This window comes from Pagrus pagrus, assembly GCF_965226575.1.
Source record: "Pagrus pagrus genome assembly, chromosome: 6".
NCBI classification, from domain to species: domain Eukaryota; kingdom Metazoa; phylum Chordata; class Actinopteri; order Spariformes; family Sparidae; genus Pagrus; species Pagrus pagrus.
The window spans coordinates 33,894,365-33,912,735 of NC_140190.1; the positions used below are offsets into that span (position 1 = coordinate 33,894,365).

General features: G+C 43.7%; 1 protein-coding gene across 11 annotated transcripts in view; it reads left to right on the forward strand.

The window, feature by feature from the left end:
- ptprfa (protein tyrosine phosphatase receptor type Fa) overlaps positions 1-18,371 on the forward strand; it is a 541,915-nt gene that overhangs the window by 512,143 nt on the left and 11,401 nt on the right. For all 11 annotated transcript variants that reach the window (XM_084354897.1, XM_084354905.1, XM_084354902.1 and 8 more), the window contains one exon: positions 265-391. In XM_084354897.1, coding sequence (XP_084211023.1) covers positions 265-391 — 127 coding nt within the window. The remainder of the gene's footprint in view (positions 1-264; positions 392-18,371) is intronic.

An 18,371-nucleotide genomic window follows, 5' to 3' on the forward strand; every position in this document is an offset into this window, starting at 1 on the left:
TCCAATCACATCTTGAGCAAAACAAACAAAATAGCATAATATGAAAGTGAAAATATATTTTTGTTAGCTGTTTATGATGACATAACTTGACATCATAATTAACCACAGCATTATTATTTGTCTGCCATCTCCTACTCTGTATTTTTATTAAAGTAAAATAAAATTCTGCACCGGAACCACAGCTAGGGCTGCAAAGATGAAATAAAATCCAACTAACTGCAGTCTTGCCAGTAAACACGTATGTGTCTCTTTTCCAATTTGCAGGCAGCAGAAAGCATACATGGCCACCCAGGGCCCATTAGCCGAGACCACAGAGGACTTCTGGAGGATGTTGTGGGAACACAACTCCACCATTGTAGTCATGCTCACCAAACTCCGCGAGATGGGACGGGTAACACATCAACATCACACACTTATGTCATGTTAATACAAGAATATGCATGTTAAGGTTTAAGGATCTAATATCTATTAATTCTTCATTAAAATGTCTTAAAATGACTAGCTCTTTGTTGTATATTTTGTTGAGTTGTGTACTTACATTATAATGTACAAGGTACATTTATTGTGATTTTTTTAAACAAGCGTTAAAAAACAAAATGATGTTTTAAGGCATTGTGTCCAGCTACATTTCTTTTGGAAATGGAGTGTTGAGGATGAGTTCAGGAGTCTCACGGCCTTGGGAATGAAGCTGCTCCGTAGTCTGGTGGTATGGCAGCAGATACTTCTGTATCTTTTGCCAGATGACAGCAGGGTAAACTGATGTTACTGATGCTCTGTAGATGGGTACCACTGATGTTCTGGACAGTTTTAATCCCCTGCTGTCGATATCGGGATAGAATACTGACATAAACTGCACACACGTAATGAGACCTGCGCGCAAGCAAATGGGATCCGCGCGCACAAATCAAACATCTGCGCGCACATTTTTTTTTCCGCTTTCAAAGCACTCACAAGCTATTTTGTATCCTGCATCTCTGCCCCCTGGAGCAATATTGTAGCGTGCCAGGAGAAAAACAGCTCGAGCGTGCGCAGTTGGTGTCTTGACTTCAATGTTTGCAAAATGTCACACAGAGCAATGACCTTCAATATGTTTTCTTTCCTCCATCGTTGACATTAATCTGATAAAACGCTGATCATTTTTTGTAACTTGGATCCTGTTGCACACAGACTGTACATTTTTTATTTCGGTAAAACTTTTTTGTTCATATTCTAGATCTACTTCTTTCTCCCTGAAAATTATAAACGTAATATTAAAAAATTATTAGAAAAAAAAAAAAAACCTTCAATAGGCCTACATGCTTGAGCATGCATACAGGAAAAATATAAGCTATTGCCTACATTAACACAATACAGAATATCCCCCCCCCCCCCCATGATCTCACAGCTGCAGGGAGGAAGGACCTGCAATACCGCTCCTTCACACACTTGGGGTGAAGGAGTCTATCTCTGAATGAGCTCTCCAGTGCAGTCAGGGTGTCTTTCATGGGCTGGGAGTCATTGTTCCTTAGAAAAAACAGCTTAGCCATCATTCTCCTCTCTCCTACCACCTCCACCGGGTCGAGGGGGCATCCCAGGACAGAGCTGGCCTTCTTGATAAGTTTGTCCAGTCTATTCCTGTCCACCGCTGAGATGCTGCTGCCCCAGCTGACCACGCAATAGAAAATGGCTGATGCCACCACAGTGTCAAAGAAGGTCTTCAGGAGTGCCCCCTGTACCCCAAAAGACCTCAGTCTCCTGAGCAGATAGAATCTGCTTTGACCCTTCTTGTAACATTTATAAATAGGTTACTTTGCTATGTGGAAGCCCAACCAGCAAAGGTCACCTGCTATCCACAGAGAGTAGGTGCCCAGGTCAAGGCAATATGGTTGACCCGCGCATTGAACCAAACTTATTCCATAATACCCTGATTTATGTCAAGGAGTAGCACTGCTGGAACAAGTAAATAATTACTGTGTTTGTTTGAAAGAATAGGATGTGAAGAACTTAGAACTCCACCTGCCTGCTACTCTCTCAATGACACTTTCACTGTTAGATGCTCAATTACCTTTGTGTGTCAAAACAAACAAAAAATTATTTTCCAACTTTAGCCACCAGTAAGAGTTGGGCTCTTAAAACATTCGATCCTTCTTGTCTGGTAAGTGTCAGCTTCCTCTGAACTATGCATCATAGTTTGTAGTTCAGACTCTCCATTTAAAAACCCTGATGACATCACTATTTTTGCACAATGACATCATCAGGACTATTATCAGACTTTAGATATACAACAGAAAAACAAATAGAAGGCATTATACATATACTGTCCCTTAAACTAAATCTATTATTTTTACTCATAAGCACGGTGTATTTGAAAATACAGCAGTTTGCTTCATTCCTTCTCAGAGACCCGACCCAATCCGATCTGCAGGTGTTGAAGCCTGGACCCGTTATGCACAGCTCCACTACTTCCTGAACTCAAGCCAGCTCCTTTATTTCCTGTCTTACATTATTGGACAAATTGATTAATCCAGGTGTGTCTGACCATTGTGACTACTGAAGTCAGACACACCTGGATTAATCAGTTTGTCCAATAATGTAAGACAGGAAATAAAGGAGCTGGCTTAAGTTCAGGAAGTACTGAGCCGTTTCTCAATATGCGTTCTTCTCTGTACTTCTGTTCTTGTGGACTTGAGAAACGTCATCAGTGCCGGACCAAGTACTGTTCCAATCAAAGTTTGCATCTGGCCAAGTGCGGTCGAATACCCCGGATGTGTTCTTGCCCCCCCCATTTCATCGAGGACGCATCGGTGGAGACCTGTGTGGACTTTGGGAAGTTACGTATCCCAGAATGCATTTCGTGATAGCAATGGCCGAGGAGCGGACTCACAACTGTAAGTTACAAGTTTTTAATTTTTATTTTAATCAGTGAAAATAACCGGAAGTTGAAGTGCCGAAACCAGCGAAGACGATGACGTCATCAAGTACGTTCCTGTTCCAATTGCAGAAAGACCGTCCTCCTGTTCCCCGGGAGTTCGTTCTTCCAACTGAACTCCGCAAGTCCAGACTCCCGGAGTTCACAAGTTCGAACTTGGCGTACTGGGTATTGAGAAACGGCTGTGGAGTTGTGCATAAGGACTGCGGGGAAAAAAAGGAGAAGAAGAAGAAGAAGAAAGAGAAGCCCGTGGTCCGACCTGACCTGAGGTTATTAATGTTTTCGATCCGAACCCAGCACGTCCGGACAGTGTTGTTCGAGCCTGACCATTGAGAGCTCAGACTGACCCAAGGAAAGAGCTGGAGCCTGTATGGCTACAGTCTGTGGCCGGAGCAACACACTTATTTAGAAGGGCTAATACAAGCTACAAAAGTAGCTAAGTTGGCTAACGTTGCATATTTCATGAAAATAACAAATCCCCCCGAAGCAAAACAAATAATTACCTGTCCAACAGAAAGACAGCAACCTCTGCATCACTTCTGGAAGTGCTACTTTTGGCTGCATTTTCTCTGCCACTGTTCTCTCTTGCTAACTCTGCTTCTTCTTCTTCTTCTTCTGTTGTTTTATGGCTGTTGGCAAACAACTTTTAGGTGTGCATTACCGCCACCTTCTGACCTAGAGTGTGGATCTCCTGCTAACTCCATATGGAGTGTGCTGAATATATCCGGCAACGGTGACACGTGATGAGTGCGCGCATGGAGGAGGGGGGGGACAGAGGGGGGTGCAGGCAGGACGAGACATGAAGGCATCTGATTGGTTCTTTCCATTCGGACCGAATGGCAGGGATTGGTCAGAGTTTTTACAGGCCTGCAGCTGCCACAGAGGTCTGATTTACTTTGTTCCTTTTTCTGAACACATTATGTATGGACTACTCTCAGGGTGGGAAGACCATTTCACCCAGTATAACAAAACGTGTGTCTGAACAGGATTACCAACTATACCTTTAACTTAAAATGAATGTGTGCTCCAGATCCAGCTCTTTCCCTCTATTACTCTTTTAAACAGTAGAATGAGTTGATTATATTGTATTTTTTCCATCTTTGCTGAGCATAAGATTTGTTCAGAATTAAATAAAAGCCTTTTCCATATAGATGCCTGTCTCAAATATAGGCTAGCAGCTGGAGAAATAGCCTATTATATTGACACACATCTGCATCTGGACATAGGCCTATGTGCTGCTCTCATATTGAGAGTTGCTGACACCTATTATTAACTATAGGCCTTCTATCTTTTTTTTTTCTTTTTTTAAAAATAATTTTTAAATATTACGTTTATAGTTTTCAGGGAGAAAGAAGTAGATCTAGAATATGAACAAAACAGTTTTACCGAAATAAAAAACTGTACAGTCTGTGTGCAACAAGATCCAAGTTACAAAAAATGATCAGCGTTTTATCAGATGTCAACAATGGAGGAAAAAAAAGACAGAACTCAGACAAACATATTGAAGTTCATTGCTCTGTGTGACATTTTGCAAACATTGAAGTCAAGACACCAAATCACAATACATGTCATTCAGGCATTGAGGGCTGTGTGGTTTGTCCCGTTTGTCCTAGTGGTGTTGCCGTTCCTTGCTGTCCACTTGGCAAATTCGCTCAACCAATTATATTCGGGGATACAATGGTGATTGGCATGCCCCCCAGGCCCGCCCCCTTGCTGACAAAAACCGTCCACTAAAAAAAAAGTGTGTGGTGTGTGTCTTTGTCTCCTTTTTTTCTGAAATCAACAATCAGCTCCTTGGTTTTGCTGACGTTGAGAAGTAGATATGGGTGAATGTCATAATCCCATTTTTTGTTGTTCTCGTGTTTACTGTTTTATTGTAAAATTGTGCCCTCATGTCGCGTCTTGTTTTTCAGATCCTCCCTCTGTGTTTTTTCCTCCTTCCAGTGTTTTTCCTTTCCCTCACCTCTCCTTTTCCCGCCTCACTCCACCTGTACCTGGTCCCCTCGTTAGTGTGTCTGTATATAGTCTTTGTTCTCCCTCATGTCTTTGTCAGTTCATTCCGTCTTCCTCCATGATGCCGCCCTGTGTTTCTCACCCGCGTCATCTCCAGTATTTTCTCCAGTGTCTCCTCATGTCTCCCCATGGTATGTTTCTGGTTTTTGTTCCTTGTTGTTTTCACTGATTTGTACTTTGCTTTTGTTTGCACTTTGTTTCAGCCCTGTTTGTTGTTACTTTGTTTTTTGTCCTCGTGACTTGTTTTGGTTTATCTGGATTTCTCGGGTTTTGTATCATTCAGCTTTGTTTTATTAAAGCTCGCCTTTTGTTCCCCTATCCTGCCTCTTGTGTTGTCTACATTTGGGTCCTCACTTTGTTTTCCAAACCGTAACTGTAACAGTGAAATTGTGTTGAATGCTGAGTTTAAGTCAACAAACAGCATCCTGATGTAGCTGTTCTTATTCTCCAGGTGTGTGAAGACTGAGTGAAGGGCAGTAGTTATGACATCCTCTGTGGAGCTGCTGGTTCTGACAGAATACTGTGGAGGGTCCAGGCTGGCAGGGATGTTGTCTTTGATGTGCTGGAGAACCAGTTTCTCAAAGCACTTCATCGGGATGGGGGTGAGAGCCACAGGGCGGGAGTCACTTAGACTAGACAGCAGACTTTTTAGGCATAGGAACGATGATGGCTGTCTTGAAACAGGAAGAACAGTCTCCTGTGAGAGTGAGATGTTAAAAATGTCTAATCAGCTAGCTGATTGGCACATGCTTTTAGTACATAGCTAGGTATAGTATCTGGACCAGCAGCCTTATTTATATTCACTCTCAGACATCTGCTGTGGTTACTGAAAGGGGCCGGTCCTCTGGAGGTGGAGTAAACTTCACAGATGAGTCTTTGTTGAGGAGGTCAAAGAGAGCATAAAATATGTTAAGCTTATCCAGCAGCATGGCCTCACATATGATGGAGGTGCTCCAACTTTTGTAGCCTGTGATGTTTTGAATCACCTGCTACATATCTTTACTGCTGTTGGTGTTGAGGTCCCTCTCCAGTCTCTGCTGATGTCTTCTCTTTGCCTCCTTGATGCCAGCTTTTAGTCTTACCCTGGTGGTGATGTATGCCTCCTTGTCACCTGACCAAAGGGTTGCTTTTTTGGCTCTGAAAAGATTCCAGGCCTGGATGAATAGAGAGATGATGGCCTTCTCGATGGGGAATGAGCTTACTGTTTTTGCGATCACCACATCATCAACACATTTGCTGATATATGATGTCACAGTAGATGTATATACCTCAAGACTGATGTTGTTATCCTGAGTGTCAGCATCTCTGAACATTTGCCAGTCTGTGCACTGAAAACAGTCCTGTAGGGCCGCTCAGCATATGCCACTGGTGCAGATCCTCTTGCGGTCTGCTGCGCTCAGGCCAAACCACCAAAACGTAGTGTGGATTGAAGGAAGAACTGGCCGCCACATCTGCATGTGCTGCCATCATCATAACAATGTCGTTATCCCAAATGTTTTCAATAATGTTCCAACCCAGAGGAATTCACAAGTTTACTCAAAGTAAGGTTCTCAGCAAACCAGTTACTAGTAGTTTTGGCACTGTGGGCAGGTGCTTAGTCCTGCTGTAAAAGGAAATCAGCATCTTCATACTGTATGGGGATGCTGATTTCCTTTTCCAGCATGACTAGTAACTGGTTTGCTGACCACAGTATTACTGTACTTTACTGATCAGCCAACTCGCCTGACCTGAACGCCATTGAGAATCTATAGGGTATTATCAAGAGGAAGATGAGAGACACCAGACCCAACAATACAGATAAGCTGAAAGCTGCTATCAAAGCAACCTGGGCTTTCATAGCACCTCAATAGTGCCACAGTCTGATTGCCTCCATGCCATTCCATTTATGCAGTAATTAGTGCAAAAGGAGTCACGACCAAGTATTGAGTGCATAAATTAATATACTTTTTAGAAGGTCGACATTTCTGTATTATACAGTAAATCCTTTATTTGATTGGTCTAATGTAATATTGTAATATTTTGTGATACTGGATTTTGGATTTTCATGAGCTGTAAGCCGTAATCATCAAAATTAAAACAAAAAAGGCCTTGAAATATTTCACTTTATGTGTAATGAATCCCAGAACACACCCATGACTAATATAGTCTAAATACAGCCCCTTTGTGCTGTACACACCTCACTTTGCACCCAGATTATCTGCCATTTAACTAGCAAAATGGACTTGGACACACACTAAACGCACTAGCGCCTTGCGCTTTAGACCATGCGCTATATGACTTCTAAACAGGGCCCCATGTGTGTTTCCTCTTTCTGGCATGTCCACTGACAGCCAGAATTAGTCGATAAACAATATATAAACGTCTATACAACGTCCAGAAAAGAAGTATAAAAAACTTCCATTCTGGCTCCCCAGAGGACGTCTTTTAGATGTCTTGGATGTCCTTAAATGACGTCTAAAAGACATGATCTAGAGCACTCTTTGCTCACTGGGTAGTTGTGATGCACATGCACTTAGTTCTGAGGCCTGTATGTACAGTAAGTAAAGTTTTGTTTAGTGCAGGCTTGTACTTGAATGCAAGTTACCTCTATTCTGAGCGGTCCGTTTAGTTTTAAAGACGCATATGACTACTCCATAGTTTTCAGTGAATGTTGCACTAAAATGTTACAATTACAATGTTAAAATGAATTATGCACTAAAATACTACTAGTATTAAAAAAGGTCAAATGTTACAACAAAGTTACCATATGAATGTTTTAATAAATGTTAAGATAATAATGTTAATGCTGATGGGCGTCTTTTCGTTTTTGCTTTCATTTGCATATATATATATATATATATATATATATATATATATCTGCTCCTTCTAGTAGGCCTATGCATGACCTCCATATTTAGTTTTTTGCATGCATGTCACATGCAGTTGTGATTTTTTTGTATTTTTTATGATTGTGTAATAATAATTAAAAAATATTTGGTTGGGTCCAAAGTGTTTTGTTTGTTGTTTTTTTTATAATTATTATTATTATTATTTTAATCTCTTGGTTAGAATTCTGACAGTTGGTTCCAGCTTCTAGGCTTGTGAGCCAATAGTATAAAGTTCACAGGGAGATGGAATGCAACATTTTGTGGCTGAATGTCAGCCTTGTTGAGAGTATCAGCACAAAAACTCCCACTCAAGCAAACATTAGCTATTCATCTATAGTAACTGTTATCAACATTATTTAGCCATTTACACACTGAATATTCATGTATCTTATGTAACTACATATAGAGCCCCAGATCAGCGCTATTTTTGGGTCAGACCTTGCAATTGGTCAAAATCCACCATCCTACCACTCCGTATGGATGAAAGGGAAGTGGCAGCCCTTATCACCTCAAGGCATTACCTCAAGGCTGACATTACATCCTCCAAGCCGTCAGGTTGTTCAATCTTAATTTCATTCCACTACTCAGATCTGTAAAATATGACTTAAATGGCTGGACTAACTACCCATATCTCTTCATGGATGAATAGCAACGATCAAAATGTCAACTCTCCCAAAAACAAACTATTTATTTTCAATGATCCCAATATCTCCTGACACTGCAAAATAAAACCCAATGGATAACACTCTCATCCCTATACAAACCAAAATTGCAGGGAGGACTGGAAGCTCAAAACTTTTTCCAATTGTGTCACCTCACCAATCAACTGAAATATCTCATTAAATGGCTATACCCATACACTCTCTCTGCTTAAAAATGGAACAAGCTCTATGCAAAGACATACGATTATCACACCTCCCATTTATCAGTCAAACCATCAGTTGACACCACTATTTTCCTAACATAACCATAGCCAACTCTGACAGCTTGGTGGAAAGCACTTCACATCACTCAAACACAAGCCAATCCAACAGACAAAATTTTCAATTCCAAGAAAATCCTCTCAAGAATATATATGTTTCTCAGTCAGCACATCAGACGCCTCAATATACCTCCCAATCACCAAATGGGAACAAGACCTCTCAGTCACTACCGATCCCACCTTTTGCAATCATATCTGCAATTATAATTTCAACATATGCAAAAACATGAATACAGCTCATAGAATTTTCATAGAATACACTACACGGGTGAGAAATTACACAAAATGGGATTTAATGACACAGACAGATGTATACACTGTTCACAGAACACAATTGACACTTACTTACATACCACCTGGCAAAGCTCACCATTCAGATACTTCTGGATAAAAGTTACAGATCAATTATCTCACTTCCTGAGCTCCCCAGAGATCTGCATCCTAGGCGACATGTCAGGAATTAAATGACACATTTCTTCCAGTATTCTCCTGACAGCCCTATCACCAGGACCATCCTATTAAACTGGAAATCTGGAAACAAACTCAACATCATACAATGGAAAAAAACTTCTCATAGATCATATATCCCTCAAAAAAATGTTCGCCTCCATTGACAATAAAATCATTGACTTCAATAAAACCTGGTCCACTCATCAACAAATCAAAATCTGCACCTGCCAGATTTCCATGCCACAAAACACGCTCATACATACACAAACTCTTCACTGTTATATGGTTATCAGTACTATTATTATTATTGTATTGCTGTCATTAATTGTTATAATAATTATTATAATACATATGTTAACTCTTTAGTCAACCAATTTGCTTGAGTTTTGAGTGTGACGTTTGGTGAGTGTCATTCAGTCATTGGGCCACCTAGTGGCAACAGGAAGGAACAGGAAGTCAGCCATTTTGAAATCTTCTGCTCATTTTGGGCGATTTGTACGTGTTGTATTTTGACAAACTCCTCCTACAGATTTAAGCCAAACAACTTCAAATTTTCACTGGCCAAATTTAACATCTTTCTGATAAAGAGTTTTTCAAAGCTTGAGTTTTTGTTGAAGGGCATGGCCGGAGAGAGTAACTGTGGGGGATGATGCTTTCACTCTTGATCTCGCAAGACCTGGTGTGGTTCAACATGGCGGCATCCTGCTGCTGAAAATCAACAACTCTACACATTAACACCAAGAATATGATCTGCTTAATTATCACTCTGCACCTGACAAAATGAAAGACCTTGACACTACATTGTCTAACTGCTCCAACTGACTCTGTACAATGGGAAATGACAAGGAAAATTCTGCACAACCTCCACTCCATCTGCTAAATGCCCTTGTTCCCCCGACTCATTCATGGATTCACTCACACAGACTGAAACTTCCAACTGCTATCCCGAGGTCATTGACACTCCATCAAACCCAAACTGTCTGCTATGGATAACTGGATTGCATATATCAAACTCATACACAAAGAATTTTAGTCAATCTCATCTTTTGCAGCATCCTGGAACCCATGGACCATTCCTCCCCCGATCCTGAGACAACTTTTGAAAACTTTTTGGCAACCCAGCTTAAGATCCCACCAGACACAGTCAACAAGATCTCTTTCCACTGTGTTCACTGACTCGGTGCAGTGAAAAAGGACCACAAACACCCCAGACCCATAAGCGCTAAATTTGAACACTACAAACACAAGGAAAAACAGGGAAAAGAGCTGAATGGGACTCACTTCAGCATCAATGACCAGTTCCCTAAGAAGATACAAGACAGACATAAAGCTGTTTTACCTGTGAGAAAGCAGCTTTGGCTGAGGGTCATCTCAGTTGATAAACTTTACGTGTACAACTTGACCGGGACAGCGGGCTCTCACCTTGGTTATACTGACAAAACAAACATAACAAATCATGACATAAATAATTCCAGTTGTTGTATGCTAAATGTCCCTCCTTTATACCATTATAAACCAATTTGTTCTTCCTTGTTCATTTGTCATTGTTAACACCGTCTTTTTTCTTAGTGTTGTTCCTATTATATGTCTCTCACTTGTCTTGTATTGCATCACTTAATGAAAAAAGGGGTATGGCCATGGCAGCATGGAATCACTATCAGTGACAAAACAGGAAGTTGCGGATCTGGCGAATCTGCCCCGGACTTTACATGTTTGATTAGGGTCCGGGCCTGAACACATCATTAACATTAATGGGCCATCGTACCCGAGTGTCTGGCATGCAGCAGCCCCGACCATGCCGCGGTGCGAGGGCCCGTTCATCACTGCCTGCGGTTTTCATCTATGATAGCATTCCTTTTTACAACATAGTGGTAATCTATCGCCCTCCCAGTCCTCTCTGTGACTTCTTTGATCAGATGGACACCTTCCTAAGTTGCTCCCCTGTTGATGGCACACCACTCGTTGTCCTGGGTGACTTCAACATCCACCCAGAGAAGCTGCACTCATCTGAATTCATTGACTTCTTCTCCACATTTGACCTCACACACCCCTCTACATCCACCCACTGGGCCGCGAACCAACTTGACCTTGTCTTCACAAGGTCCTGTAGTACCTTGGCACTCTCTGTTACCCCGCTCACTGTGTCCGACCACCACTTTGTCACTTTCTCTCTCCCCTTGAAGTCCACCACCTCCCCCACCCCTACACCTCACACGGTCACCACCCGCCACAACCTGAAATCCCTCTCTCCCTCTACCCTCTCCTCAACTGTTCTTTCCTCACTACCATCACCACAGAGCAATTCTCTCTAATGTCCACCGAGGAAACCTCCTCCACTCTGTTATCCTCCCTCTCCCCCTTTTTAGACACTCTGGGCCGGATCTACTAAGATCCCAAATTGCTTGTGCTAATCTGCGTGGGCAATCTAGAAATGTGCGTGTGGGGTTGAACCGCGGTTTGCGGGCGATTTACTAAGAGTGATTGCGTTAATGACAACAGGTGCAAACGTGTTGGAGACACGCCTTTTTAAATGAGGGTTTAGCGTGTTTCATGGTTTTCAGCATGGCGAGTTTGAGAGAGCAAAAGCACAAAGTGAAATTGGACCCTTTGGAATTAGTAGTGTTGGTAGAGGAAGCGAATAAACATTTCAATTAGCTGCAGCAAAGGAATCTGACGGTTGCGCAAAGGAACGCGGTGTGGGAGAAAATCGGTGAAAAAGTTAATTGCTTTGGAAAAAACAGGCGGACAGTGAAGTGAAAAGGAGATACCAAGACATCAGAAGAAGAACAAAAGAAAAATTGGCGTATAATAATATAAATATAATAATAATAGTAAACTTGCAAGGAGTTTTGCTATTGCAGGTACTGCGTGACTCCTTCTCATAGCTGGCTCCAAATTCACTCTGAGTTCCTCCAACAGCTCCAAAATGGCAAGGCTGGATAGGCGATATGTTCTAATGATAGTTTCCTCATTCATCCCAAAAATGTTCACACAAGGGCGAAAAATGCGTTCTGGGCGTCTCCTTCCATTGTTTTGGCGTCTCCTTCTTGCAACAATAACGGCAGACATGTGTGCACAATTACGCATACAAACTGTTTGCACCTCCCTTTGAGACGTGTTAAATATAGACGCAGTTTCTATGAGCAAAATTGCTTTCCGGTTTGATAAATCACTTTGCGTGTGCTAAATTAATATATTTACATTTTCTCCACCCACAACACACACAATTGCGTGTAAACGTCCCATGTTGCATATTCATTGCTGCAAACGTACTAACTGAATGCAGACGCGCTATTTTGCACCTTTGACAGACACAACCCTTTTTGTGCACTGTTAGTAAATCAGTTTGTACATTTTTTTGCGTGTGCAAGCAGTTTGTACACGTTTTAATACACGCAAACCTTTAGTAGATCCGGCCCTCTCTGTCCCCTCACCTCCCGACCAGCTCAATCATCTTCCCCGCCTCCCTGGCTGTCTGAATCTCTGCGAACCAATAGATCGGTGTTATGAGCAGCAGAGAGAAAAAAATCACGTCATGCTGATGACCTTGCTCACTACCACCACCTCCTCTCTGACTTCACCTCAACTTGTATCAGCAGCCAAATCTGCCTTCTACCTGTCAAAGATCAACTGCTCTGCCTCCAACCCCAGGAAACTATTCTCTATGTTCTCCTTCCTCCTCACCCATCCTATCCCTCCCCCTCCTTCCTCCCTCACGGCTGATGACTTTGCAACTTACTTTACCAAAAAAGTAAAAGACATCAGCTCCTCATTTACTCCTATGCCCATCCAGAAAGCATCTCCCCCAACCCTCACCTATGACGACCTTACCTGCTTCAGCCCTCTTTCCTCTGAAGATGTTCACACACTAGTTACGTCTAACCGTGCCACCACCTGTTCCCTTGACTCGATTCCCTCCTCCCTTCTCCAAGACATCCCACACGACACCTTCCATTCCTCACCACCCTGATAAACTCCTCCCTCACTTCAGGTCTTATTCCAGCTGCTTTCAAGACAGCTACGGTAAAGCCACCCCTAAAAACACCCTAGACTCGGCTGACATCTGAAACTGTAGTTTCAGATGTCAGAACCTGGTTCACATCTGAAACTACAGTGAAAACTACAGTGAAACTACAGTTTCAGATGTCAGACCTGTATCTCTTCTTTCATTCCTCTCTAAAACCCTGGAACTCGCTGTCTACAACCAATTGTCCTCCCATCTTTCACAAAACGACCTCCTTGACCCCAGTCAGTCAGGCTTCAGGACTGCTCACTCCACTGAGACGGCCCTCCTTACAGTGACTGAGTCCCTCCGTGCCGCCAGAGCCTCGTCCCACTCATCGTCCTCATTCTCCTCAACCTATCTGCTGTGTTTCTGCTGCAAATCCTCCTCTCCACTCTGGCTGAACTTGGCATCGCTGACTCTGCTCTAACCTGTTTCACATCATACCTGAAAAGTTGCACCTTTCAGGTCATATGGAATGGCTCCTTGTCCAAACCCTGCCTTCTGGAAACTGGTGTCCCTCAAGGCTCAGTACTAGGACCACTTCTGTTTTCACTATACACTAGATCACTAGGCTCTGCAATCACATCACATGGATTCTCTTACCACTGTTATGCAGACAACACCCAACTGTTCCTCTCTCTTCCTCCATCCTCCAACACCCACATGGCAATGCGCATCCCAGAATGTCTGGCAGACATCTCCACTTGGACAATTGCGCATCACCTCAAGCTCAACCTTCATAAAACTGAATTCCTCTTCATTTCGGGGACAGACTGCCCTCGCATGGACCGGTCAGTCACTGTCAAGGACGTCACAGTATCGCCTTCACTGACTGCGAGGAACCTGGGTGAAATCCTCGACGACAGACTATAACTATATATAAGACTGCACCCCCAGCATCACAACTCCTGGTCCAGTGAGATTTATTTCTGCTTGGTCTAGTTATTTTTGGATATAAACTCATGCTATATAATGCAGTGATAGACCCTTCTGTCATTTTATCCTTATTTGGATTTAAGACATCTATGTTGAAACCCCCACAAATAACCCTTTGAATTACATTTTTTCCCTCCAGTCCTTGAATATTTTAATGTTTCAGTGCACACCTCTCAATTACACTTTTCTCTTTTCAGTACAGATTTCTTTTGTGGTACATACATTATACACGTTATCAACAACAGCTGTCATACTTTCCACCACCTTAAAGCCATCATCCACATACAAAGCCTTGCCACCTCCATTTTTATCCATTCAACTCAAAGTTGATCCGGAGGCATCCAGAGATTTGTTGCTATGGCAGTGGTGCGCATGAATGCAGCGGCCCCTCTAGGGATCAGCAAGAGTGAAAGTTTTGGGTGTCCTACCTATCCCAGATGTTCAGTCTGCAAAATTTACAGCCGAGAGACTTTACTAAAAATCAGGGTAACGTAGGCTGCTAAAACTATGATGCTTGGTTGTGATTTGGACATATAACGCCAGCACAGGATCTTATTGGAGCCAGCCAACCGTAAGAAGAGAAGGCGAAAGCGGTGCAAACGTAAACAAAAGAGGGGTAAGAGAGCCGGGATCCATGCTAGGCTAAAGGCTAACCCCTCCAGACCAGTGGTACCGTCGCTCCTACTCTCCAACGTCCGCTCCGTCGATAATAAGCTGGATGAGCTATGTCTGTTGAGAGAAACCCACAGAGAGTGAAAAAACTTCTGTGCGTTTGCTTTCAAGGAAACATGGCTCCAATTTCCCAGACGCAGCTATACAGCTGGAGGGGATGACGGCTTTCCAGGCGGACAGAGATGCAGCTACCTCCAGTAAAAGTCGAGGAGGGGGGTCTGTGCATCTATATCAACAAAGACTGGTGTGTAAACACCACATTAGCCACCAAACACTGCTCTCAGCTGGCGGAGTTCCTCATCGTGAAATGCTGGCCATTCTGTGCCGAGGGATTTCCCCATAGAGATTGTAGCCATTGTTTACATAGCTCCTAGCGCAAATGCTAAAGTTAATGCTAACGAGGCACTTGGAGGGATACATGATGCCATCAGTGAGCTCCTTACTAAACACCCGGACAGCTTTGTAGCGGTGGCAGGGGATTTTAACCACACCAGTTTAAAGGCTGTTTTCCCCAAGTCCAAGCAAGTTGTGGACATGCTGGACCTGGTGCATACAAACTCCCCAGATGCATACAAGGCAACGCCCCGCCCCCACCTCGGCCGTTCTGATCATCTATCTATTATGCTAGTGCCTGCTTACAAACCACTACTGAAGCGCAGCAGGCCAGTGAAAAAACAAACCAGGACCTGGCCTGAGAGGGCAGACTCAGCACTTCAGGACTATTTCATGCACACCGACTGGGAGGTTTTTAAGACAGCAGCCTCCAAGGGAGATCAGATAGACATTGAAGAGTATGCTGGGGTGGTAACCAGCTACATTGCAAAGTGCACAGAGGATGTCACTGTAATTAAGACCTTCACTGCACGTGGCAACCGAAAATCCTGGATGACTACAGAGGTGCGCTTGCTGCTGACAGCCTGAGATGCAGCATTCAGGGCAGGGATATGACTGCTCTCCGCTCAGCCAGGTCTGCGCTTTCAAAGGGAATCAAGGTTGCGAAAGGCACCTATACAGAGAAAATCCAGGGACACCTCTGCGACACATGACACACCAGGCGGATGTGGCAGGGAGTCCAAGCGCTGACGAATTACAAGTCGAGGCAGGGGGTCAACGCCGATGATGCTTCTTTTCCAGACAGGCTTAACAAGTTCTTTGCACGCTTTGAAGCACCAAACCCGACAACCAGAGGGTGGGCTGGTCCTTCTCTACCATCTATCGGGCCAGCCCTTACCATCAACACAGCAGACACACACAGGGCCCTAACCAGGGTCAACCCACGGAAAGCGGGATGCCCGGATAACATCCCGGGACATGTGCTCAGAACCTGCGCTGGTGAGCTAGCAGTTGTCCTGACTGACATCTTCATGCTGGGGATCCACTATAATACCAGTAGCAAAGAAATCAGTTGTATTCTGTCCCGCCCCGTCGCACTGACATCATTTGTGATGAAGTGTTTTGAGCAGCTTGTCAAACCACACATCACAGCCAGCCTCCCTGCATCACATGACCCACACCAGTTTTCTTATCGTCCCAACTGCTCCACAGAGGATGCAATATCCACCACTTTGCACTCAGTCATCACCCATCTGGACCAGAAAGACACCTGCGCCAGAATCCTGTACATTGATTTCAGCTCAGCATTTAATACAATCATCCCAAAGAGACTAGTGGAGAAACTCCTCCTACTCGGCCTGAACACCTCCACATGTCTCTGGATCCGGGACTTTCTGACGGAGAGACCTCAGTCTGTCTGTGTCGGAAATAACACCTCCAACTCCATCACACTGAGCACTGGATCTCCTCAAGGCTGTGTACTCAGTCCATTGTTGTTTACACTGCTAACACACGACTGTGCATCCAGACACGAGGGGAACCAGATCATCAAGTTTGCGGATGACACCACAGTGGTTGGACTCATTCATAGAAATGAGGTATCAATGTACAGAGAAGAAGTTAAACACCTAGAGGGTAGGTGCAGAGAAAATAATCTGGTGCTCAATGCGGACAAAACAAAGGAGATGATTATCAACTTCCGGAGGTCACAGCCCAAGCACGCTCCTCTCAGCATCAGTGGCCGCACAGTGGAGAGAGTGGAGAACATCAAGTTCCTCGGAGTGCAGATCTTGCAGGACCTAAGCTGGAATAAGAACACCTCAGGGAGAGAGACTTTACTTCCTGAGGAAGCTGAAACAAGCCTCTCTCCCCATCAGCATCCTCAGGACCTTCTATAGTGGTGTGGTGGGGAGCGTTCTGACATATTGTATCTCGACATGGTACTCCAGCTGCAGTATGTCAGACAGGGTCATTGGAGTTTCCCTCCCCTCTGTCCAAGAACTCTTCCTAAGCCGCTGCAGGAGCAGGGCACTGAACATCGTCAGGGACCCCTTCCACCCTCTCCACACATTCTTAAGGTGCGTTCACACCGGACCTTTTATTTTTGTCGCTGGCGACAAGTTTACATATTAAGTTAATGCAAACGAGCGACTGAGCGATTAATCGCTCAGGCGAAATGTCGCTGGGGCTCTGAGCGACAGCGTCCGAGCGACGGAGCGAAAAAACGCTCTGTCGCTCGAGTTGAGAAACCCCAACTCTCTGGCCGTCAGTCGCTTGTCGCTCAGCGCTGACTGGCTGCCGTAATCTATATGTAGGCCTAATTATGACAACTACTGAAACCATGTAAACGTAATACAACTCCACCGGTCCGGAAGAGCAAAGCCGGCTTTACGTTGACACACACAAACACACCCACACACGCACCGGAGACAAATGGCCAGGCGCTCCTCAGCTGGGATGGAGCGCCTGTAGTTGGTGTCCAACCGGGCAATTCCTGCCTCCGATTCTCGCCAACAGCTCGTCAAACTGGGCCGTTGTCAGCCGCGTATACCGTTGAAAACGGGAAGAAATGAGCGCCTCCGAGCGACGTGAAATTCACTGGAATCGCTTGAATGACGTTATCAGAGCGATCTGTTGAATTGTGCCGACGAGCGACTGCAGCTGAGCAACCGAGCGATTTTTTTGGAGCGACATGAGCGACAGCGACAAAAATAAAAGGTCCGGTGTGAACGCACCTTTAGAACTGCTCCCATCAGGAAAATGGTTCTGGAGTCTAAAAGGCCGATCAAACAGACTAATCAACAGCTTCCTTCCACAAGCTGTTAGATTGCTGAACTGCTGATCTGGAGCATGCGCAATACTGCACTTCATGAGCCTTAGTCATAGTTTTAGTTTTTAATTATTATAGTAATATATTGTGTGTATTTATTGTGTTCGCTTATTGTGTTAGCTAAATGACAATAAAGCTTTGATTTGATTTGATAAGTATTAAATTGAGACTGTTTCTTAAGCAGTTAAAAACTTCTTGCAGGTTTTGCAAGTTTTTAATACAGCTAATTATAACTTAAGGGTGACTATGGTGTTTTTGTATTTATGTCACACACACACACACACACATACTTTCAGTATATAAATGTATATAAATACAGTACAAGAAACGGCAGACTACTTCACATGATGATGAACAAAATTTTTCTGTATATC